Here is a 25,468-nt window from a genome sequence, read left to right as displayed (position 1 = left end):
TTAGTTGGAGGGTTGAGTGCCTCACTTCTGAAAGGGAGAACTAGGTGGCACAGCACAGATTCCGCTACAAGAGTGGTAATTTATGATATGTCCATACTATGGAATGCTGTGCAGCTAGTAAGAAGACTGAAGTGAGCCTCATTGTTTGGTGAAAAAGCTAATCTCCAAACAATACATGTAGGTCGTATAATCACATTTATGTTTGAAACTCTATGTATTGGGGGAGGGGTACTTAGATGCACATATTTATATATTTATTTAGAAAAAGGTGGTAGCCTCTAACATTGGGGGAGAGAAAGGAAATAGAGCACTTGCACATTTTATTCTATACACCTACCTACAGCCAGCACCAACTTGCCATCCCAGCGAGTGAACCATCTTCAGAGTAGATCCTCCGGCCTTATGTGTTGCTTGAATCTTTTAAAAGAATGTTGTATTCACGTATTACTAGTATCATAAAAAATTAAATTATATTTGATTAATATCAAAAATAAAAAGTAAAAAACAATCTTTTTTTGTGTTCTCACTATAATCTCTCACCAAACTTGCTGTAAGATGGGCACATATTCATAGTAGAATTATGCCTTTCTGGAAGGGTGATTCTTCTAAAACAGAACTTCTTAGACAATGTAATTATATACAATCAAAAAAAGTAACCCACAGGAAAAACACTATGTTTTTTCACCTCCAACCTGTCTTTTGCTTTCTGAAGTTTGCCTCAAAATAAATATCAAAATAAATATGTATCTACATATACACCGTTCACTAATTGTTTATCTCACCAGGAATTTTCTATTTATGACCTCTTTTCCACTATAGATTAAGAAAATACATACAAAAAAGAAATCATCTTTAAATAGTATTACATAGCAAGGAAAAAAATGGATTTAATCTCCATATTCCATTTGATTATACTGCTAATTGCCACATAACCCATTCCCTGTGTTCCTACTCTCCCCTAGCTCCCATCCCACACATACAATCAGTTACCACATCCTGCTGATTTTCTCTTTAGTGTTTTTCAGATTCATCCCCTCCTTTCTGTCCCCTCCTTTCTGTGTTATAACAGCTTCCAATATTGACCCCTCTACAATCCATTCTCTGAACAGCAGTCAGAGTGATCTTTCAGAATCGAACGTTACTCCCCTACTGCAAATCCTGTCGGATCTCCATAACTTTCAGGATGAAGTCCATAGACTGGTCATCTTCTGAACCCACATACCACCCAATCCCCATCTCCTTCTGTTCCTCTATTTATTTCTTTCACTCAGTCTGCTACGTAGAGATTCTTTCCTTTTACAGAAGGTATCTTGCTGTTGCATTCTTAGAATCTTTCAAAATGCTGTTCTCTCTGTCTAGAACAGTCCCCATACTACCCCATCAATGGCCTGGCTAATGTCTCCTTGTGCTTCAAGGCTCAGTTTACTTGTTTCCTCCTTGGAAAAGCCTTCCCTAACCCCAAGTCTGATGTAGGTGTCCCTGGTCAGGATTCTGTAGCATGCTGTGGATACACCCATCAGAGCCATCAGCATAACTAGACTGTGTAGTTTGTCTCCTTAACTATGCTGTAAGTCTCCCTTAGGGGAAGGACCAGACTGACTTAGTATCATCAGTAATTTGCAATTGTTCCTGGTATATGTTTGGTGCTTAATAAATTTAGATGGATTGAATGAAAATATTGTGAGATATTGAGAAATTTAGACATATAGTCTTCTGTCCTTTCCACTTGTATTTGGTTTTCATTAAAATCTATTTGCATTAGAAAGATTTTTTGTGTCCGTTTATCCTGGTGCGACAATATTCAGTTTTAAACAAAAACAGAGCTATTTCCCTTTATCTACTAATAAATAGCAAAAGATTGAGGGAGAAACAATGGCCAAATGGGCATGGGAATGTCATCATTAGTAAGTATGACTGAGGTCAGTGTGCCATTTAGAATTCTGAGAGGTAATGGTTTATCAAGATTACTAGGCTGTCTTATAAACTATGCTGTTTATTTTTTTTAGGAACTATCCCTTCGACATAGTGACATTGTTAAACCTTGTTCTATTCACGGCCTCTGACACCAACAGAGAGATTTATGAAATCTCCATGCAGCTCATGCAGGCACGTATCATGTACTTACATAGAAACTTGAGCACAGAAAATAGAAATGGTAGTTGATCACTGGATTGCTGTTTATTGATATGCATTTATTTATTTCTGCATATCACTAGTGGATATGAAGAGTGAGCAAACAATTACATAATCTTGTAAACATAGGAATTAACTGATGCTTTACCTTTAATACTATATTAAAATATGCATTCATTAGTTTTGTTATTACAAACGTTTATTAAGTATAAATACAGTAGTCCCCCCTTATCCATGGTTGTGCTTTCCACGGTTTCCATTACCTGTAGTCAACCACAGTCTGAAAATATCAAATGGAAAATTCCAGAAATAATTTATAAGTTTCGAATTGCATGACGTTCTGAGTAGCATGATGAAATCTCATGCTGTCCTGCTCCATCCCACCCAGGACATGAATCATCCCTTTGTTCAGCATATCCAGCTGTATACATTACCCTCCTGTTAGTCACTTCATAGCCATCTCGGTTATCAGATCAACTGTCGCAGTATCACAGTGCTTCTGTTCAAGTAACCCTTATTTTACTTAATAATGACATGAAAGTGCAAGGGTAGTGATGCTGGCAGTTTGGATATGCAAAAGAAAAGTCGTAAAGTGCTTCCTTTAAGTGAAAAGATGAATTCAGTTCTCAACTTAATAAGGAATGAAAAAAAATCATATGCAGAGGTTGCTAGGATCTGCGGTCACTTTACTGCAGCATATTGTTATAATTGTTCTATTTTAATATTAGTTATTATTGTTAATGTCTTACTGTGCCTAATTTATAAATTAAAGTTTACCACAGATATCTATGTATAGGAAAAAACATAGTATATATAGGATTCGGTACTATCCAGGATTTCAAGCATCCACTGGGGGTCTTGGAACGTATCCCCCGCAGATAAGGGGGGGCTCCTGTACTCCTGAGATAGCCAGCCAATGGTTTTTCATACCGTTTCTTACATTCCTACCTCTTTATAGATCCTTGAAGCAAAGCTCTTTGTATACTCCAAGAAAGTAGCTGAACAGCGACCTGGCAGTATTCTCTATGGAACACACGGCCCATTGCCACCCCTCTACAGTATGTCACTAGCCCTCTTGTCATGCGAACTGGCCAGGATGTACCCTGAGCTCACTCTCCCACTCTTCTCAGGTACCATGCAGTAGTTAATGATGATATATGTGATCTGCTCTATGTAATCTTTTTAAATTCTAGTGCAATTTTAGAGTCAAAATTATTGGTGCTAAATTTGTAGATCAAAATTGTTTTGGGCTAAGTCCAATTACGTATAGGAGTAAATTCTAGAATATCTTTAAATATAAAAAAAAGTGTTTATCTAAAACAATGTAGGTATAAATAAACATAGAACGAATGTGAAGATGCTTAGATTAATCATAATACTTCTACATATATTATATATGTAAAATTTCCCAAAGAAATTAAATATGGGTGGTATAATTTCTAATACATATAATTGCTGCAAGTTGTTTTTTGGTGGTGATGATGATGGTGGTTTGTAGCTTGTATGTTGCTACATGTGTAAGTTGTTGAGAGTTTGATTTGGGGTACATCTTTATAAGTAATCTTTGTGAATAATTTTTGTGAAAATCCATTTTTCAAGAATTACATTTGGGCCGGCTCCGTGGCTTGGCGGTTGGGTGCGCGCGCTCTGATGCTGGCGGCCCGGGTTCGGATCCCGGGCGCGCCCCGAGGCACCACTTCTCCGTCCAACGTGAGGCCAAGTCCCACGTACAGCAACTAGAGGGATGTGAACCTATGACATGCAGCTATCTACTGGGGCTTTGGGGGGAAAAACTGAATAAATAAAAATCTTTAAAGAATTACATTTGTCAGTTAACTTCCTGCCTAAGCTCCCATAACACCTTGCTAAGAGGCGACTTTGTTCTCTTAACTCATCCTCCTTTTCCATCTACATCACCAATGCCTTAGTCCAGATCCTCATCAGTCCCCCTCATCCCACCCCTGCCTCTCACATCCCCTACTGCCTTCTTCCACACTACAATCCATCCACTATGCAAAACCAAATACATCCAGCACTTCTCAACTCAAACTTCTCTGCCCAATTGTCCTAAAAATAACAGCTTCCATTTATTGAGTGCTCGATATGAGCCAGGCTCTATGCTAGGCCCTTTAGATACATTTCGTTTATCATTTAATCTTGACAACCCCATGAGCAGTGTAGTGGTAAGAAATGAGGCTCTGGAGTCTGGCAGCCTGGGTTCATCCCTGGCCTTGCCATTCACTAGCTGTTTGACCTTGGGCAAGTCACAGAACCTCTAAACTGTTTCCTTATCTGCAATAAAAACTACCTCATAGAGTGTGAGGATTAAAATGAGCTAATGAAAATCAATCGGTTAGCCCAGTCCTGGCATGGAATTACCACTACCACCACCAGCACCACTCTAATCATCCTCCCTATTTTACAGATGAGAAACTAGGGCTTAGGGATGTTAAATAATTTGCTCAAGAGCATCTAACTAGGAAGCAGCCAAGCCAGAACTAAATCTAGATGTCTTCCTGCAAAGCCAGTGCTATAAAACTGGAACTCCTTCAACCTATAAAAAGCCTCCTTTTCCAAACCTGCTTTCCACCTTTTCATCCAAGAACCCTCTACTCCAATCTCAATCTTTTACCAGCATGCCAGGCTTTTTGTAAATCCTTGCTCTGTACATGCTGTTCCCTCTGCTGGAAATAGCCCTTCTCCCCCTCTCCCTAACTCCCAACCTTCCTGAAGATCTAACTTAAAATCTACTTCTACTGTGAAAACTTTTCCATCTATCTGAGGCAGCATTAGCCACATCTTTGCATAGTGCCTGAAACAGTGGAGGGACTCAAGAAAAGCCTTTTTGATAAATTAATTCTCTTCTTGGAAAACTAAAAATTTTTTTTATTCACTTCAACTGAGATTTGAGTGTATACCAGGCACTGTGCTTGGGTCCTAGGAATACAGAGGTGAATAAAACAGTCTCTCCCATCAAAGGTTCATAGTCTAGTGATAAAGAAAGATATGCAATCATATGATTATGATACAGTGCAGCAGGTGCAATTAAAAAAAGCACATTCTGTGTCTGAGACGGAGGATGAGGGAGTAATCAATTATTGGGCCAGGAGTATCATCCAGAGAAGTTGATGTTTGAACTGCAGTTTGAAAGAAGAGTAGAAATTTGCAAAACAGACAAGTAGTTGACATTACAGTTGGCAAGGAAATAGGCATTACAGACCAAGGAAGTAGCATATGCATTGGCTTAGAGGTATAAAATAGCATGATGCATTTGACAGATTATATAGCAGTCAGTTTGGCTAACATAACATGCAGGGAAGGGGAAAAGCTAGAGGTGGCCATGGACAGACAGAGGCGGAAGTCAAATCTTGGAAGGCCTTGTATTGTACCCTAAGGAATCTGCAGGCTAACAATCTTCTATATGTGCTCCTTGAAACTCCTTCAGTGGCCTGTGAACAAGGAGGACATCCAGGCAAGCTGCTTGGGTTTTTAAAGCCACTGATCAGTTTCAAACAAGATGAGAGGGTGACGATCAGAATGCATTTTAGAAAGACTGGCTGTGGTGTGGAGGATGGATTAGAGAACATCCAGTCTAAAGGAGACCAGTTGAAAAGGATGACAGTAGTCCAAGGAGGAAATTATGAAGGCCTGAGCCAAGACAGCCCAGTGAGAGTGGAAAGGCGAGACCAGAGTCGAGCTACTGGGCAGAGTGCACAGAAGAGAGTGCCTGGTGCCATATCAGGGAGAAAAGGAGGTTTAGGGCGAGGCAGAGATCATGAGCTCTGCTTGGCATATGGCATGTAGACATCTGTCAGACCTCCCCATGTAGTATAGACAGATCAGAGTCAGCACTAGTGACTCATGGAATGGAAGGGGCTAGAACCAAGAGAACAGGTGAGATCATGAATGGAGAAAGCACAGAGCGAAAGAAAGAACCTGGATGCCCAACTTTTGAGGACTGGGCCAAGGAAGAGTGAGGGAACAGAGAGGGAATGGAGGCATGTTCATAGAGGACAGAGAATACCTAAAAGGTGGGTTTCATGGAAACCCTTGAGAAAAAAGGATTTAAGTGGAGGGAGTGAGCAATCCACAGCCTTCAATGGAGTAGAGAGATCCCAGAAGATAAGGTCTAAAAATTAGTCCCTGGATTTTGTAATTCACTGGTAATTGTCAATAGTTTCCATGGAGAAGTAGCAGCAGAAGCCAGATCTCAGTGGCTTGGCTGAGAAAGAAGGAAAAAAAGAGAAGATAGAGCTACAGTGGGATGCAGAGGATGAGTGAGATTTGAGCATATTTATTAGCTAAGAGGGAGAAGCTAGTAAGCGGGAGAGGCTGACAGTTGGGAGAGAGGAGATAGATAGAACAGCAAATTTAACAAGAAAAGAAGCTCATATAATGAGTTGCAAGCAGGTTCAACCTAAGGTTTTTTCAACAATTGACCTTTTGGCTATTTTGATTTATGAGGAATAACTTTTTTAAAATAATGTGGAAAAATAAGGATAATAGATTCCTAGCTCTTATTTTTACTGCCTTTACTATTAAAACCCCTGAGGTGAGATTTTTATTGCCTATAATTTCAGATGACTTAATTCCTTATAGGTAGCCAGGCAAGTTGTTCAAGTCCTTCCCAAAGGAGCCGGGAAATGTATATAGCATCCCACTGACATCGTCTCACATTTTATTTAATTTGTTTCTGAAGGGGTGAATGGAGGGATGTCTGGCATTTTTTTTCTCTTTTCCCTTCGAAAATGCCTCTACAATCCAGGCCCTGATCTAGTGCCTGGGATACCTCAGACAGACATCCCTACCCTCTTGGACTTATTATGTCTGACAGAAAAGGAGTAATAAACATCATAAATAAGCAAATTATGTAATATGTTAGTAGTGATCATTGCTACAAAAAGTCTATAGATATTTATACCACTGTTAAAAGATGACAGATATTCTTAATAGCGGTTCTCCCTCTGATTGGAAAGGTTTATTCCTCTCTGATGTCCTGATCCTTTCTAGTGGAGTTTAAATAGTTCTTGTGCCATAAAAGTGCCCCCAATCTTTGTAGCCAGAAGTCCTTTTCCTCCACCAAATTCCTAAAGCACTCTGTTTGTGCCTCTCTTGTGTCATTTGTCACTTTCTACCTTGCCCCAGAGTCTCAGAGCCTCCTCCTCAGGGGCAGGAACCGAATCTTTTGTCTTCGCTGTCTCCACAGTGCCTGGCACAGTGGCTCACACCTAGAAAAGGCCCAGTATGTTGGAATATATGAATGTCCTGATTTTATCAGGATCTAAATATGTCTCATAAACGTTCATAATATCAGTCATAACATCCATAAAGTTTAGAAATTAAGTAAATTTTGAAATTTTGACCCATGTGAAATATAACAGCTTAACATTGTCTGATTATTGTGGCACAGCGTTAAATATATTCTTATTCTTCAAAATAAAAAATTGTAATTGTAATTTTAGGAAAAGGGCCAAATCAATTAAAGCTACTGTTTCAGGGATCCAGTGGATTATCGTGTTGTAATTCCTGGCATCCATGTTGTTCTATGGTTTAGCAATCATCAACTAAGGGAGATTACATGCCACACTGCATCAGACCAAGCTCTCTAATGTCCCCCAGGATAAAACAGTTCCTTCTCTAGATACTAGAAATAAGAGATTACTTAGAGCTTGCAGCATACACATAAACCTGTGCTTTCATTTCTACAGACAGGTTATTCAGATTATGAAATTAAATGCTGCCAGCAGTGAAACAATGCAAAAATGCTAGCAGAGAAAGTAATGGTGAAGTGACTGGGCTGGACATATAGTTTTACTCTTTTGGTTCATTTATTTCATAAGACAAGGTACAGCACTGAGCACGCACCTTCCACGTAATTGTCAGTTTTCAAGTAAACAACATGAACATGAGTCCACACACTGGGTTTGTTCTTCCAAGAGGTTCAGATCTCAATTTTTTTTTTTTTTGGTGAGAAAGACTGGCCCTGAGCTAACATCTGTTGCCAGTTTTCCTCTATTTACTGAGGAAGATTAGCCCTGAGCTAACATCTGTGCCCGTCTTTCTCTTATTTTGTATGTGGGATGCCACCACAGCATGGCTTGATGAGTGGTGCGTAGGTCCACGCCTGGGATCCGAACCTGCAAACCCCAGGCCACCGAAGCAGAGTCCGCAAACTTAACCACTATGCCATGGGGCCGGCCCCCATCACATCTCACTTTTTAATAGCTAATAGTTCATGCAAGATACTCTGTAAAATATTGGTGTAGTGGAAAGATAATAGTCATTGTTATAATAATCCTAACCACTGTTTATTAAGAGCCTGCTGGATGAAAGGCACTGTGCTGAGCATATTATATACATTATGATATCTTTTAATCCTCACAATAGCCCATTGTGGGACCCTATGGGCCCCATTTTACAGATGAGGAAACTGAGGAACAGAGAGGTTAAATAGCTCGCCCAGAGTCTCATGCAGCTAGTATGTGAGGAACTAGGATCTAATTACATGTCCGTCTGAGTCCAAGTCCCTTGTTTTTTCCACTCTAATGTGCCTCTTCCACTAGCAGCGGATTTGAACCCATAAGGCCTTCCACCTCGCTCCACTTTTCCCAAGCCTGTACTCTCCTGCTGTGTTCTCTCCCTTGCCTCCCCAGAGCACCAGATGTGGAGAGGCTTGGGGGCAAGCCTCAGTGTTAAGATGTTGTGGCCTTGGGGACTGCTGTATATGAAAAGTCTTTGTAAACAGAAGGCACTATTCAATCTGTCAGTTGGTGTTAATATTTTAGCTTCTTTTGATAACATCGCTCTCCGTCACTGCCATTCTCTTTAGAGGTAAGCCAGCGATTCCCCACGACGCACCCCAATGGGCGTCAGATCATGCTCACCTATCTGCTGCCCTGGCTGCACAACATCGAGCTGGTGGACAGCAGGCTCCTCCTCCCAGGGTCAAGCCCCAGCAGCCCGGAGGATGACGTCAAAGACCGGGAAGGAGAAGTGACCGCAGCTCATGGGCTGAAAGGGAATGGCTGGGGCTCCCCGGAAGCTACGTCACTGGTCCTGAATAATCTCATGTACATGACGGCCAAGGTAAACTCAGAGGAAACAAGTCTCAACAGCACGGCTCCATCATCCGAGAAAACCCTGGGTTAATCACACCCTGTGCTGCAAACCCAGGGAAAGGGGCGTTTATCATTAAAAATCACATGAATAGGGTGTGGACAGTAGGGATGGTCGCACAACAGTGTGAATGTACTTAATGCCACTGAACTGTACACTTAAAAATAATTAAGATGGTAAATTTTATGTTATGTGTATTTTACCACAATTTAAAATATAAGAAAAATAAAAATAAGAAGTCTAACATTTTAAAATCATATGAGTAAGTATTGTTCATTACTGATTTGTGCACTATAAATTGCTAAAAAATGGTTATCTTTCTGATGAACGGCCACGTTTCCTCCTTCTTATGATTTTGAGATGGCTGTGACCCTTAAAATGACTTTTAACCAAATATTTTGCATCCTTACATTTTTCCCACGTCTCCTGAGCCGGTTTTTATTTTGTTTGCTATAGTACGGAGATGAAGTTCCTGGCCCAGAAATGGAAAATGCTTGGAATGCTCTAGCCAACAACGAGAAATGGAGCAACAATCTGAGGATCACCTTGCAGTTCCTGATCAGCCTGTGTGGGGTTAGCAGTGACACACTTCTCTTGCCCTATGTAAGTGTCCCTCGGACCTTCAGGAGTCATCATTCCTGCTGGTGGTTCCATTTGCAATCTGCAAGTCAGAATGTGCTCTTTGCTCCGAGTGAAATAGAGATGTCAAATTTTATCAGTCACACTGATCTCCTGTGAGCTCGTCTAGCTATTACATATAAGCTCCTTCCTGCCCCTGAGAAGCAGGCTACAATGTCCTAGCGACACCTCTGTCACTCCCTTTCCAAGCCTTTGGACAGAGAAACCTATGAATTAAGGCATGGATATTTTTCTAACAGGTACTGAAAACTACCTGCTATAAACATCAGACCCATTATGTAAGAGAAACTAGTAAAGCATTGTATTATTACTAATAAAAATGTTTCATGTTTGCATCTTGATGCTCTTAAGACAGAATAAAAATGCAGAATATTTAGGTTTTTCTCTTCAAATTTAGGTATTAGAAGAGAGAAGTAAGCAGAGAGAAATCCTTCTGAGATGCCCGATATTTAGTATTTGTATTTAAAGGTGATATGATCAACAAAACGGCAGCATTTTTAAAACCCTCCCTCAATTGGCATTTGTGTGCTGGTGGTTCTCCTGAGAGATTTTATGCCTGCTTGCTGTTTCAAGCCACATAAGCCTCATTGCAGCTTCCATGCCTCAGGTTTGTCTACGAGGCTACAGTAATACAGAGCTTTAATCCAGTTGTTTTTAAAATTTAAAACCATACAGCTAAAATTCATTTGTTTCTAGGGGAGAAGAGAATAGCAGGGGATTAGATTCCTTTTTAAACAAAAATAGCTAGCAGGTTTTTTTTCCCATGGTTTGTATAAATAAAATTCCTTCTCAAGATAAGACCTTGGATGGCAAGTTTTCAGTTTAGATAGAATTCATGTGCCCCAAAAGTAACTTTCATAAACTCAGCCATCAGGAAACACACACTATCAGACATGCATGTGAAAAGAGGTGAATTTTAATCCAAATGCTTGGTTCCTCCTGAGAGAGAACGAAGATGAGCTATTAGGATGGTAGCTCCTGGGGGATGACGCATTCATTGAAATGCATGGGTTACCATCTTTGCTGTCGACAGCCTAGCATTCTTGTGGACAAGAGTCTGGAAAATATCCCTGTGTTCTGTTTTTCTTCTCAGATTAAAAAGGTGGCAATATATCTGTGCCGTAATAACACCATTCAAACTATGGAAGAGCTTCTCTTTGAGCTACAGCAGACAGAGCCGGTGAACCCCATCGTCCAACACTGTGACAACCCACCCTTCTACCGCTTCGCAGCCAGCAGCAAGGCCTCCGCAGCAGCCTCCGGTAGGGAAAGGGCAACTAGGTAGTCACTTTGTCATGGATCTCTGGATTTTCTTTTATGTAGAGCACTGAAAGCATATGAGTATGTGTTTGTTACTTTTTGTTACGCCTGCATATACAGTCATTTAAGAGATGGCTTAAGAATAGCTGAGACTCTTAGGGCATTGTCAGATTAATGAAATGATGTTGTAAAGATAACCAACAATCAGTGGCCCAGTACTCGTATGCCACAGAGCTTTTTACTTTAGGCTGATCCCAGGCAGGACACTGCAGTCACTTAGGAATCTCATTAGTAGACCCTCCTTCCTGTATCTATGGGATTCTCTTGGCTAATATTCTCCCAGAGTTGACTAAAATGCTCCCCAATGGTATTATCACTTTCAATAAATTGGCCTCTCAGCATCATTTTGTGAAATATATACTATCCTCCTCAAATTCCTTGAAGCTGGCTTCCCTTCGATTTACCTAACATTGTAGCTGCCTTCAAATTTCTCTCCTCCTCAAGTCTCTTAGGCCCTCGATTTGCCCTGCACCCTGCTGCCAGAGCAGTATTCTTGTGGAGAAGCAGTAGTCTGGGGCTCAGAAGCTCTAGGTACTTGGACTTGCTTCACTAACATTAGTTTAATAACTCCTGGACCCAGAAATGCTAAAGCAGCTAAGAGCAGGGCCGGCCACTATAAATAAACCCATTGCCTAAGTGGCCAGGAAGAAAGGGTTTCAAGAATGTTGTAGCCTCGCTTTATAAGAGAATTAAGGAATGTGGTTTGACCATGACAGATGTCTGGGATTCTCCCATTTCAATGGTGTGGGCTTGGAAGCTTGTTTAGAATGTCTGAGATTGTGCAGAAGATGTAAGGAATCTTTCAAACATGAGATTTTACAGGAAATCCTTTCCTGGAATTACTTGAAACTTGAGCTTGACCCCTCCACGTGCATTTTTTTCTAAGTGTCTTCTAATCCATCTACAGGCACCACCTCCAGCAGCAACACGGTGGTTGCTGGCCAGGACAGTTTCCCAGACGCTGAGGAGAGCAAGATATTGAAAGAATCTGATGAGAGGTTGGTACACAAATTTGGCTTAATATCCAGTATAACTTTCAGCAATAGCCTATGCAAAGGCATCAGTAAAAGTGTGTGGGGTTTCATAAATCTCATACATACACAAATCCTTTGTTTTTAGAAACACAGATTGACTTTCCGACTCTGCTCTGTATATCCCTAAAGATAACCGTTTCTTCCTGAGCAAAGCCAGAGAAGAGAAAGATTAAGAGGGATGTTGTTCCGGTGGCTGAATCCCACGTAACCCAGGACTTAATAAAAATCACTAGTTGTTCTGCTAGCAGGCACAGACCATTTGGAATTAGAGGGAATTTCCATGTGAAATTTTCTAATCTGATTGTTGGCTAATTTCTTAGAGACAGAGTAGTTGTCTTGAGGTGAGATCGATGAAACAACAATTCTCACTTTACCTTTACTTTGTCACATCTTGGGTAACCAAGAACACCGTCATCTCCTGCTGAAAGAAGTCTCAATTCCGTCCCCATCAGCTCTTTAATGATAATATTTCTCTTCCCCACATGTCTGCCTTCCCATTGCCTAAGAACTACTCAGAAGTGTATAAAATCTGGATCACTATTTCCTGCAGTTGATTGTGAAGAGCAGAGAGACAAACCAAAAGAGATAAACAGAACTCAACTTAAAAAATAAAAATCAGGATGATTCTCATGGTGTTGAAAACTCCTTAGGCTGAGCATTTTCTAATGAAAAGTAATGGAGAGCTCTTTCACTTAAAAAATTAGTAACAAGGATGAGATACTCACAAATTCATACTGAAGAAAATTTAATGGATCAAATAATGAAAATAATTCATTTAGCATATAATGCCCCTGGATGCTTTGTGAGTGTCCTCAAGATTTCATCCTGTGCCCGAGAATGTGGCAGGGGGTGCAGGTGGAAGGTTCTCTGACATCGGGTTGACTGCCTCTCGAGTTCTGAAGCCTCATTCTCTAGATCAGGGACTTATCAAAGTCCTCAATACATTTGTTATTGGGTTGCTGCACTGCCTTTAGGCAGATGCTCATCCATATGAGCTTCCTTCTGACTGGAAAGTCTAAACCCAGTAGATCATGAATTACAGACCTTGTCCTTTATAGTTCTCTAATAAAGGCCTTTCTTCCTTTCTCAGAAATGGATAAAGGTTTTCATTCTCCATACGTCAGTGACAGTTCAAGATTATTAATTAACATGTTATTTTTTAAATCTATATTTGCTAGTACCTTCTTTCGAAAACTCCCTCATGGTAAAAAAAAAAAAAAAAATCACATTATTTCTCTGAAGAGATTTCTACCTTCTGGCTGGAGTATAACATTCTTTACCATTTATTGTCTAGTCTGAATTTTCCATTTTAACTTTATTTAGGGTAGGAAGGTGATACATTTCTATATAGTAACATCTCACTACCAAGACCCCTTTAGGACCAGAGTTCTGAGTGTCCTGCCTAAGTGGCTAGTGGTGGCCCTTGAAATGAAGAAGCCAGTTATCTCTATAATATCGAGACCAGAGAGCATCTTTCAGAAAGGCTCTTTTGTTTAGTTCTTGCTTTCCTCCTCTCTCACTGCATCCTGCTGGCCATTGGAAAGCCTGACACAGTTATATACCCACATTTTTAATACATAGTCTTACACTTCTGATTCTTTCCTACCCACTATATCTGTCTATAGATAAATTGATTGATCCTGTTTATGTATATATGATCATACCTATATGAATATTCTATCCCAAACAGTATCACTCTTCCATTGGTGCTATCCTCCACCTACACTATTTCTCTAATATATTCTCTTTTCTATGAAAGTAGACTGTGCTCTCAGCCTAAAATACCATTTTTCTCTTCAATCTACTTATCACCCTTCCTTCCTTGTAGATCCTGCCATGTTGATTTATAGTTTTTAATTCTTTAAAAGCAGACCATATATCTCTTATACATATTTCTATCCTCAATGATTAGCCTACTGTGCTGCACATAGTAGGCATTTTTTAAATGTTTTTTCAGTATGTGAATGAAAATTGGAGAAACATCACAGCCCTAGAGGCTGTCCAAACACCATCTAGCCCCCCTTTCTCCCTGCCTCTCAAAAACCCCATAACAGAAGACAGTTATTTACTCTGTTCTTTACAATCCTTGTAGAGAAAGAGTCTACAGAAATAATTGGTCAGAAATACTGACCAGGATACTGTGTGACACAACTCCTGGGGGTACCAGTTACTAGAATACATTTTTGGGCTCCAGGGGGCGCCATGGAGTTGTGCAAAGCAGCAGCCCAGACGCCATGTTCTTTACAACTAGATTAGTAGTTCTTTGATGTAATTCAGAAATATTTAATAATACCATAATTACTGACAAAAAATTCAGATAGCTTATAGTAAAAGAACCATTAAAACAAGAGTAAAAGAATAAGAGCCAAGCTAAGAGGATAGTAATATAGTTGTCTCAAAGTCCTGACTAAGGAAAAATACTAACAGTTAATATTAACCTAACCTTGAGTTCCTCAACAGCCAAAGTAAAAAAGAAAAATATAACAAATTTTATAACTTTCAATGTGTCAAAAAAAAGATTCATCAGAAGCTATTAACAGAAAGTACCCCTAAACTCTGAGAAGGATTTATCATGTAGTTTTTTAATTAAACAACAAAGTGAACACATATTTTTATTAAAAGAACAGTTTATAGCAGTTTCTAAAATATGCAGAAACAAACTCTGTAAGTATTTTCAATAAATCAACCCTTAATAAAAGCCTATTTTATAAATTTGTAGTTCCATGAAAGGATTTTTCATAGGGAAATAAAAGCAATAAACTTCAGCTATATAAGTTTCTGGTGATCTATGTTGATACAGGGGTAGAGATTAGTAATCTACAGAAATTTGCCCAAGTATTAATTTGAGCTAAATCAGCAAGATAAAATTTAGGGAAACATTTCATCCTACTAGTTTTTCTCTTATCAGAGCCATTTTCATGATATATTTCTTAAGACATGTGCTTTTGATGTTAAAAAGACTATTCAGTCTACTTAATCCTTGAAATTCCTCCAGGGCCCAGACCCAAAATTATTTTCTTCAACCCAAGAAAGCAAAAGGAAATGACAGATTTTACTCTTGGGAGTCATTTTTTACTTTTTCTTTGCCAAGCATACACTTCACCGCACTGTGGTTTTGATCTTCTCCGGAATAAGAATAAGAACAGTCCATTTCGTCTTGGCCTCATAAACTCTACCTAACACTCCTTTAGATCTGTCTCAAAAAGGAAAAGAAAAGAATTGCCATCCGTTCTATAATTCTTCCCTGCCTGGGCCCTCCAGAGCATGATTGCAAAACCAACATATGTCACAATTCTTGAGTAGCTAGGAGTGCTGCGAAGCTCTCTGTCCTGTGGAAGTCTCCAGATGTGGAATTCTTTCATCACCCTGTTTTTGTTCCTTGCTGAATGATGTCTGGGCTCTGCATATGCTGTCTTTATAACTTTGCATTTATCAGCATAAATATGATTAAAGAATTCTTCAGAAGGTAATACGTTTGTCACTTTTTCAATTTCATAAGTACCAGTCTGATTTAGACGATTTCGTGGCCTGATTTCTATGAAACTAAGCAGATGTCCTCAATGTTCTGTTTTATGGATTCACAAAGTAATAGCTCAAAAGATATGACAATGAAGAATGTTTGAAATACAAAATTACTGGGGAAAAGATGGCTGTGTTAGGAGAAAAAAAAAGCTGCTGAATAAAACCAAAGTCATTATAGTCTTTATAGTCATTATAGTCAATACATTTCTGTATTCGGCAAATCCAAATCACTGATGCAGTGTTCCAAGGGTACACACCTGGGACAAGGTAGGCATCTTAATGGCACATCCAGTACTTTTTCCTGAAGCATCACTCTTTCTCCATACACTGGTGAAGACAGCTGTAGCCCTGCATTTTCCAATGATCCAGAGAGAAATAGTGTTGATCTACTGTCAATTAGGGCAGTACACCCAGTCAGTAATGTAGGGGCCACACACCTACTTTGGCTTGAGTTTTCCAGATATTTCTAGATAGCCTTAATTCTTTGCTTTGGCTGAAAATGTTAAGTTGATAAAACCTGCTTTGTATCATTAATATAAAATAAGTATAGACATACCATATCACCCACACTTCCCTTGCCCTACCTTATATAGGTCTTTGGATGATATTCAAATACTATTAATTTGAAAGTCTGTGGTGCCCTGAAGTGAAAAGGTATTCTAGAAATCCAAGGTAGAAGTATAATAATTAAAACTATATAGTTGGATGGAGTCTCACAGTTTTGGAAACATTCTTGCATCATTTCTTTTGATTCCCACAACCCCAACAAAATAAATGGTGAAGTATTATTATTATTCCTTTTTGGCAGGTGTGGAAACAGGGTCCCTAAGGAGGTAAAGGACTTGGCTAAGGTCACAGAGCCAGTGAGTGAGAGCACAGTCCTAAAATCCCGTGTTCTGCCTGCTTGGAGGAAGCATGGCACTAAAGGCATCCCCGCACGGCCACTCTCCTCTGGTTGACACTGGACAAGTTGTTTAACCTCACTCAGCCTGTTCCCTCATTTGTAAAGTAAATAATGCATATCTCAAAGATGAGTGAGTGGGATTAAATGAAATAATTTGTGTGAAGTTACTATACTTCAACTCTTTTTATTATTATTACTTCTTAAACCACAAGATAGACCAGACAGAAAGACCCCCTCTGGTTATATTACACCCCAACTAGTACCTTTTCCTGAAAACCCTCAGATCATTTTAAGGGAAACTTGAAAGCTGGTAAAGTCCAGGATTTGTTATGAAACTATTTTTGTGTATTTCCTGTTTTATTTACTTTCACATGTTCAATCTTTCAGCAATTCTTTATTGATCACCTGCCATATGCCAGGCTACCATGTGAATAAGGAATTTATATTATTCAGTTTCATTGCCGTTTTCTTTCCAATCAAATGTTATAATTTTCTAGTTCAATTCAAATATTAGCCTTAAAAGGTTTATCTTTTTAAGGTTTGAATGTGTGCTTATGAGCGAGAGTGACCACTGGCCCTCTCAAGGAAAAAAGAAATGTTTAGGGTACACTTTTTACAGTATTCCTTTAGGAAAAGCATCATTGGAACTAGCTGCCAAAAAATCAACCACTAAATAATAGTATGTGTTTATGAGTTAACAGCACATACACTCACATGTCAGTATCTCATGACAGTTGTTCTTGTGTTTAAAGGTTTAGTAATGTCATCAGAGCCCACACTCGCCTAGAGTCAAGATACAGCAATAGCTCCGGAGGATCGTATGATGAGGATAAAAGTGAGTACCCACAGGCTGTGGGAACTCAGATGGAATGCAAATGGGTGGAGAATGGGAAATGAGTATTTTGACTGTTGTTGTTCTAATTACTATAAAGGGGCCCCAAAATATTAAGTAACCATTTAATCCAACAATGCAGATGAGCATAGAGTCAGGATCTTAAAAGTAAAAAGAAGTCAAGCAGTGGACTAATCAAAATTATAAAAATACAAACTACTACTCCAACCCATATTTTATATTCTTGGCATTTTTCCTTGGTGATGCAGTTGGGGGAAGGCTAGTAAGAAATTGTCCCATTAGAAGACAAATGTTGCAGTTCAATTTTTCTACCTATCTTGGGAGTGGATTTTAACCTTTAAGCTTTGTGAATCAGCTCACCCAGGATACGGTCTGTTTTCACATTGAATCTCTCAATGGCATAGTCTCAGTAGCCAAGTGAAAACCTTGCTAAAATGGGAGATACAGTTGTCACCAAAATTTCTTTGTACCTTGGGAAGTTGGGAAGACCAAAAAGGTCAATGCATTTATTGATTTTGTTTAAGACCTAGACAGCTTCTGTAGATACTGAGCAGGTAAAGGGTATTACTTGGTTACAAATTACAAAAATTCTGGAACTAAAGAACACTCTCAGTGACATTTAGGTATGCTTAGGAAATCACTAAACTATCTGGTGGAATTTATTTGTCTGTTTTGGTGGAAATCGTAAATATGATATTTCATGAGTTAGGTTCATTTTGTAAGTCAGTGCATAGGGCCTTTGTAGCTGTTGTTTTGAATTGTTTTGTTTTTAAGGGAAATGTGCAGAGTGAAGTAGGAGCTAAGTAGCTCTAATGACACCACATTTCAGCTGCCTTTAGTCTATGCTTAATGCATAGATAGGCAATTCTCCACCATTCAAAATACCAATGGAAGGAATGTCTAAAATCCATATATAATCATCATACTCTGTTAGGTTAAGTTTCAGCTATGTTCCTATGAAACTTTTACTAGAACTGTCAGTATGAGTAAAATAAAGCTATTTGTATTTTCCCTCTTTTCTGTGCCCCATCAGGGGTCTGTACCATCTAAACACCAAACAGTTGAATCTCAGGAGCATGGACCATTAATTCTAGGTGGGACCAGATTTTACAGATGAGAAGAGTAGTAGCTGAGAAATGGAGAATTGTTGGTTCAAGAAAAGTCTGGTTACTATGAAATATTTTGTAACCCAAAATTTGAGGACAGAAAAATTGAATCATGAAAACGTTAAGCAGTCAAATCCTGACTCCCCCAGAATGTGACAGGCATAACAAAACATAACATTCTAGGACTGTGGATTTTACATTAGGAATATTGCTGTCCTTTGCCAGTTGATTCCTTTAAAGAGTATCTCTTTGTTCTGGATACAGGTCATAGATTTGGTAGAAACACTATAATAAATAAACCAACAATCATTTTGAAAACATATCTTTAGAGCCCTCTGGTATTAAAACCTCACATTCCTTATATATATTAAAATAGTGAATTTCACAAGATAGTTATAATAAAACGAGATAATTATATTATTATATAAATTCAGATCACTGACTTTATGAACAAAAAGAAAAATAAAGTTATACAAGTATTTATAAAGAGAAAAAAAACTATTGTGAATTCAGATAAGACAGAAAAAGAAATCTAATATTATCATTATGGCCTCTATTTTACCTAGAAATGTTTATAAATTTGTTGTACCAGTATGAACAGCATTTTAATGGGAAAATTTTAGTACAGAATTTTAATTCAATTGAGTCATGTGTCAGTAGTATCCTTTACATGACTACCATTATTAGCCAAAGAAGTTATGAGTTCACAGCATATAGTTTGGGCACTGAGAGATTATACAGTCATGTGTCGCTTAACGACAGGGATACATTCTGAGGAATGCATCATTAGGTGATTTTGTCATTGTGCAAACATCCTAGAGTGTACTTTTACAAACCTAGATGGTATAGCCTACTACACATAGGCTATATGTTACTAATCTTATGGGACCACCATCGTATACTCAGTCCATTGTTGACCAAAACGTCGTTATGCGGTGCATGACTGTATTTTAAATTACTCATTATAAGAGAAAATGAAATCAGCTACTCAGACAGATCCTCATCACAGAAGGTCCATAAAATACATGCTAAGATCCTTTTCCAGGTGTTCAAGTAATAGGACTTGATTTGGCTGCCTTGGAGGAAGAATCATGTCTAACAGGGCACGAATACCCTCAGGACTTTGGTAACTGGGTCCTTCATGATGTATTTTTGGTTCTAGCCACACAATGATAGATATAGCCTATGCCATGAGAGAAGCAAAGGTTAGTAGGCTCAATTCCAAAACATTATGGCCGGGTGTCTGTTACATGTTAAGGGCAGTTATTTCCTCCCTAAATTCCTGAGGGGATCAGCAGGAGTGGGAAGAGTAAGAAGCGATAAGGAGAGACCTAGTGGCCCAGTGCTTCATAGTTTGGGTTTATCCTAAAGGAAGGATTGTGTGCAGCCTCTTAAGTGTATTTTCTATTAAAAAAACTATACCACCTTGAGTAAACTGGACAATAAAACTGATTTAGATCTAGTCTATAAAGTAGCTTTCTACAATATTATGTAGGCTTTTTTTTTCAAAACTACTTAAAATATCTGAATTATTTTCCAAGACCGTATGCTAATGTGTCTAACCCCAAAATAAGGATACAACTAGTTAAACTGGATAGCAGCTGAATCACAGTGGTTTAGACCTAACGGTAGAAAACCAGTTTTAGGCCGACTTAATCCTTTTCAGCACATTTTTGCTGACTGGATATAGATCTGAGAACATCATTAAAACAAAGAATAGTATATCCTTTCCCTAAGAAATCTCACAGGTTTCTTTTTTTTAAATTCTTCAGTATTCTCCCATTTTTGCTCCCCTTTCAAATTTTATTGTGGAGTAGCTAATGACTTAGAAGTGCATTTTGCGATTAACTTATCCTGGACAGTTGTTTAAGAAGTTAATTTGCTGAAAGTGAGATATTCTGTAGGTAATTTACTGAGAGGACTACGATGAGTGACTATTATTCCTGCTTTAAATTTTTTCCTGGCTAAAACTGTTGTGGCCAAGCTTCATGGCATAGAATTATAGGGTTCCAGTTGCTCATTTTTTGGTGTGTTAGAAAGAGCCAACAATCACTTTCTGAGGTGAGTCCTGATCTTACCCTGGGAAACCCCCTTAGCTCACACGCCAAGAAAACTGGGTTATGCTTGGTTCTAGTGCCTATCCTTGTTCAGACCCTCAATTTTCACAATAGGAAGGCATCCCTCCTCCAGCTCTGCTAACTGTTAAGGCCAGCATTCTACACTGGACCAGCAGCATCAAATAAACTACCTCTCACTACCTTTCAAAAGGGCAACCAAGAAAAACTATATTTGGGAGAAATTGCCTAAAGATAATGTAATACATTCTTCCTCTTAATACACTAAAACCTATCCCAGAATTAAGCCAGCTTGTCTGAAACCATATACCTGGGTCGTATCATGTGGCCCCAAATGGAATTGCTTGTCTTGAATGCCACTGGCCTATATTGAGAACGTTAAAAAGAAATAACGCCCTGAAACTTGTTGCTGTGCTTACTTTAAAGATATTGTTGAGGAAGTTCATCAATTCATTCAAAAAATATTTATTGATCCCCAGCTACATGCCAGATACTGTTGTAAGTACTAGGGAAACAACAATGAACACAACAGAGAAAGGCCCCGCTCTCATGGAGCTTGTGATAGAGTTGGGGAGGCAGTCAGTGCTGGTGAATGGGCGATCTGTGCCAGGGAGGAAAACTACAGCAAGTGATGTGGGATGGAGGTGGATCTTAAATAGAGTGGTCATGGAAATCCTCTGTGGTACAGTGACACTTGGGCAGAGACTTGCATGAAGTAAAGGAGTGAGCCATGTGGTTGCGTAGACTACAGACACGCGGCCATTGGGAACAGTAGACGTGAAGGCCCTGAAGCTGGGCAGGGCCTCGCCTGATCACAGAGCAGCCAGAAAGCCAGGGTGACTGCGGCAGTGTGAGCAAGGGGGACGGTAGTAGGAGATAAGCCAAGAGAGTAGCAGGAGGAAGATCTTGTGAGGCCTGAAAGGCCATGGTGTAGATTTTGGATTTCATTTTGAGTGTGAAGGGGAGCCACTGGAAGATGTTAGGCAGAGAGAGAGATGTGAATGAGCTTCTGTTTTAAAAGGAATGCTCTGGTCGAAAACTGGACTGTGGTTACCAGGCCGGTGGGGGTGGGGGGTGGGCACAAGGGGTGAAGGGAGTCATATATGTGGTGATGGACAAACAAAAATGTACAACCCAAAATTTCACAATGTTAGAAACCATTAAAACATCAATAAAAAATAAAATAAAAAATAAAAAAATAAAAAAAAGGAATGCTCTGGTCAATTATACCTCAATTTAAAAAAAAAAGGATGGCTCTGGCTACTCTGTGGAAAACACACTATAGAGGGGCAGGGATGGAAGCCGGGAGACAGGAAGGAGGCTATTGCAGTAACCCATGTGAGAGAGGGTGGTAGCTTGGCCTAGGATACTAGTGATGGAGATGATGGTGAAAAGTGGTCATATTCTGATACGTTTTGAAGGTAGACCTCACTGAATATGTTGATGGTAGCAAGTTACTTAACTTCAGTTTCCCCTCTAAAAATAGGGATAATAGGTACCTGTTATTGGGCTATTAATATGTGAAATGCATAGACCACTGCCTGGCATAAAGTAAGTACTCTCTTTGTTCGTTCTAATGTTATAATAATTATTATTATTATTATTATCATCACCATCATGATTATGAGTTAGATGTGAGATATGAGAGAGAAGAAGTCAGAGATGACTCTGACCTGAGCAAACTAAAAATAATGGAATTGCATTTTACTGAGATGGGAGACATTAGAAAAAGAGCAAGTTTTCACAGTGATGGGAATTCACATGATTTAATGTTTTTCTTTTTGTGTATCTCCATTGCTCTATAATGAATAACTATAAATTATGTATCCAAAAAATAAAGGGATGAAAGAAACCTAATCAAGTAATTCTAACCCATTTGATCATATAATTCATACTCTCCAAATTGAATGGTTAGAAAGTTATTTTTATAATCATGAGTTTGTAAGATTCTTTCTAAAAACACCAAGTTGGGAAAAGAAAAATCTCTCCCTGAAAACAGTACAGCACACTTGTCTTTCTCACCCCACAGATGACCCAATTTCTCCCTACACGGGCTGGTTGTTGACTATTACAGAGACCAAACAGCCACAGCCCTTACCAATGCCTTGTACTGGAGGATGCTGGGCCCCCCTGGTTGACTACCTCCCAGAGACCATCACTCCTCGGGGGCCACTCCACAGGTGAGCATCATGTGCAGGTAGAGGGAAACAACCACTTAGCTTTACTGGACTTTTCTTCCTATGAGAAGAGAGAAACCTATTCCACATCCCATCAAATGAAATGACCTTTGAAATTACAGAGACCATGTGTGACTTGAATTGCAGCTCTCAGCATATTGGCAGAGTTTGGTCCAATATTAACCAATGTGCAAAGCTGCCTTGTAGCCCTTTGAATTTTTCTTCGATGTAATCTTAATACGGGTATTCATTCTCTTACGCTTTTTAGATTGTAAGCAACTTAAAGAGAGGACCTTTGTCTTCTATTTCTCTTCATCTCTCAGCTCTTACTGCCTAGGTGACTAGTAGACTCTCCATTACGTGATTAGCTCAACTGATGTTTCTTCTTCTTGTGGAGCTCTGTGGAACGTCAGAAGTTAAGCTCCATTTCCTTGAAATAAGAGTCTTACATAATTCTTCAGCAAAGCTTAAAAGTTGTATTTAATTGTGACTTAATGATCTATAAATATATTTCCATCCTCTTTAGAAGTTGCATTAATGTCATCATTTCATTGATTAGGTGCAATATTGCAGTAATTTTTATGACTGAGATGGTGGTGGATCACAGTGTAAGAGAAGATTGGGCTCTTCATCTACCATTATTACTTCATGCTGTCTTCTTAGGTAAGACCGGATCTAAGAGGAATTCTAGCCAATAGGGTCAAAAACCTATAGAGGTAATCCATAGAGCTTTCCTTTTACATTGACATCCTGCTTTCCTCATTTCTAAAATATTTAGTCTCCTCTGTTTTTCATTGCCTTTTTGTGACATCTGCTCTAAAATTTCAGTTGACTAGCCTTTTTTAAAATTGTCCTAATACTACAATATAAATAGAGTGGTACCTCACTAATGCTATATCTATAAAGATATCCAAAACAAGTTGGGCCTCTTCAAGGGTCTTTGGCTAGATGTGATGAATTTAAAGTCATGAGGCATAGTCAGTACACAGAGAGAAAGAATATAGAGCACAGCAGGCCAAGCACAGAGATTTTTAAAATACTCAAGTTGTAGAGCAAAAATGAGAAGAGAAACAGCCAGCCAGGGAGTTCGGTTACAGAGAGATGAATAAAATTAGAATCCTTCAGTAACAGGGAGATCCAAGAAAGAGAAGAAAAAAGGAGGAATGCTAACCATGTCAAATGCTACAGAGAGGTCAGGAGAAGTCCATCTATCAGCATTTTATGAGAACATTTGATTTAAGGATTAAAACATTTTATTTTTCCTAAGCCTAACTTCTTTATGTTGGTAACGCAAACAATAACAAAGAAAACTAAACATTCTTTTACCATGTTCTGGGTATCTTGGAATCTTTACTATCCCTGGAATCTAAACGAGCTTAAAATTTGTTTATACTAAGAGATTCCACTGTTTTATTCCAGGTTTGGACCATTACCGGCCTGAAGTCTTTGAACACAGCAAGAAATTGCTCCTTCATCTCTTGATCGCCCTCTCCTGCAATAGCAGTTTTCAGGCCATTGCTTCTGTGCTCCTGCAAACTCGAGAGATGGGTGAAGCTAAGACCCTAACAGTTCAGCCAGCTTATCAACCTGAATATCTCTACACAGGTAATAAAAGAAGGAGTGGCAGGGAGCCTGAGACAGGGTCACAAATACAAGATAACTGAAGGTGTCAATGGAGCCCAGGGTCACTTCTCTGATGCTGTTACCCCACCCAACTTTCCAAGTGATAAAATAACAGTACAACAAATATGCACCATTTCACTTGATGTTAACTTAGCTCTCAGAATCCTTCTTCATTAAATATATTTTTCCTTATTATTATCACGTTGCTGCTCTCATTAAATATTTTCCTCTTGATACATCGAACATTAAAATGTCCATTGGCCAAGGGCATCAGTCTAGAACACCGAAGGATGAGAATGCAGAAAACAGTGACCATCTCCATCTCCTTGAGAGCAGGTCATTGCCAAGATGCCAGGTGTATCACTTATGTACCTTCTAGTTCCCTTGAGAAAATTTTCACTTTATGAAATGACTGGCTTTTCTGGAAGGCACCATTAGTGGAAGTCTATTAAAAACCATTGCTGTTTTGAACCAAAAATTTCTTCTTAGAAATGAGAACAGAAAGCATTAGCTTTCTGAGTCAAAGAAATTACTCTGCGGTGTCCAGCTGTTCATAAAAACTTTCCCAAAAAGGCTTGATCAGTGGTTTCCATTGAGAACCAGAACATTTAAAATATCTTAAAATGATGAACTAACAGAGTTCTTGGGCTACTTTTTTTTACCTAATTATTTTGTACATTACATTGGCACAGGTTATGGTATGGCCCTTTCATCTGTCACCACATGCTTTCTTTATAACCTTGAAAAGGATGTACATTTTATTCATCACTTATACTCAGCACTGCCTTATCTTCTGACAGACATTAACATATTTCTTTGGAAAACAAATATGAAGTCATTAACTCTAAAATATAAGGACCACTGGCCTCTGTTTAAGCTCTTTATTTTGAACTGAGCTACACTTAGGTGAAAATAATCCATCAATAAGCTCTCAGAGATACAAAACTCTCTTTACCATAGATGCTT

General features: G+C 38.9%; 1 protein-coding gene across 5 annotated transcripts in view; it reads left to right on the top strand.

Moving 5' to 3' along the window:
* FRY (FRY microtubule binding protein) overlaps nt 1–25,468 on the top strand; it is a 316,921-nt gene that overhangs the window by 224,242 nt on the left and 67,211 nt on the right. For all 5 annotated transcript variants that reach the window (XM_087436226.1, XM_087436225.1, XM_014791263.2 and 2 more), the window contains exons 30-39: nt 2,007–2,106; nt 3,092–3,263; nt 8,963–9,219; nt 9,706–9,852; nt 10,982–11,150; nt 12,116–12,206; nt 17,421–17,503; nt 22,732–22,882; nt 23,439–23,542; nt 24,299–24,484. In XM_087436226.1, the coding sequence (XP_087292352.1) occupies nt 2,007–2,106; nt 3,092–3,263; nt 8,963–9,219; nt 9,706–9,852; nt 10,982–11,150; nt 12,116–12,206; nt 17,421–17,503; nt 22,732–22,882; nt 23,439–23,542; nt 24,299–24,484 (1,460 nt within the window). The remainder of the gene's footprint in view (nt 1–2,006; nt 2,107–3,091; nt 3,264–8,962; nt 9,220–9,705; nt 9,853–10,981; nt 11,151–12,115; nt 12,207–17,420; nt 17,504–22,731; nt 22,883–23,438; nt 23,543–24,298; nt 24,485–25,468) is intronic.

Source organism: Ceratotherium simum, chromosome 10 (genome assembly GCF_057802395.1).
Source record: "Ceratotherium simum simum isolate JZ-2026a chromosome 10, ASM5780239v1, whole genome shotgun sequence".
Classification (NCBI taxonomy): Eukaryota; Metazoa; Chordata; class Mammalia; order Perissodactyla; family Rhinocerotidae; genus Ceratotherium; species Ceratotherium simum.
Note: the sequence above shows the minus strand (reverse complement) of the source record. Positions and strands in the feature narration are given on the sequence as shown.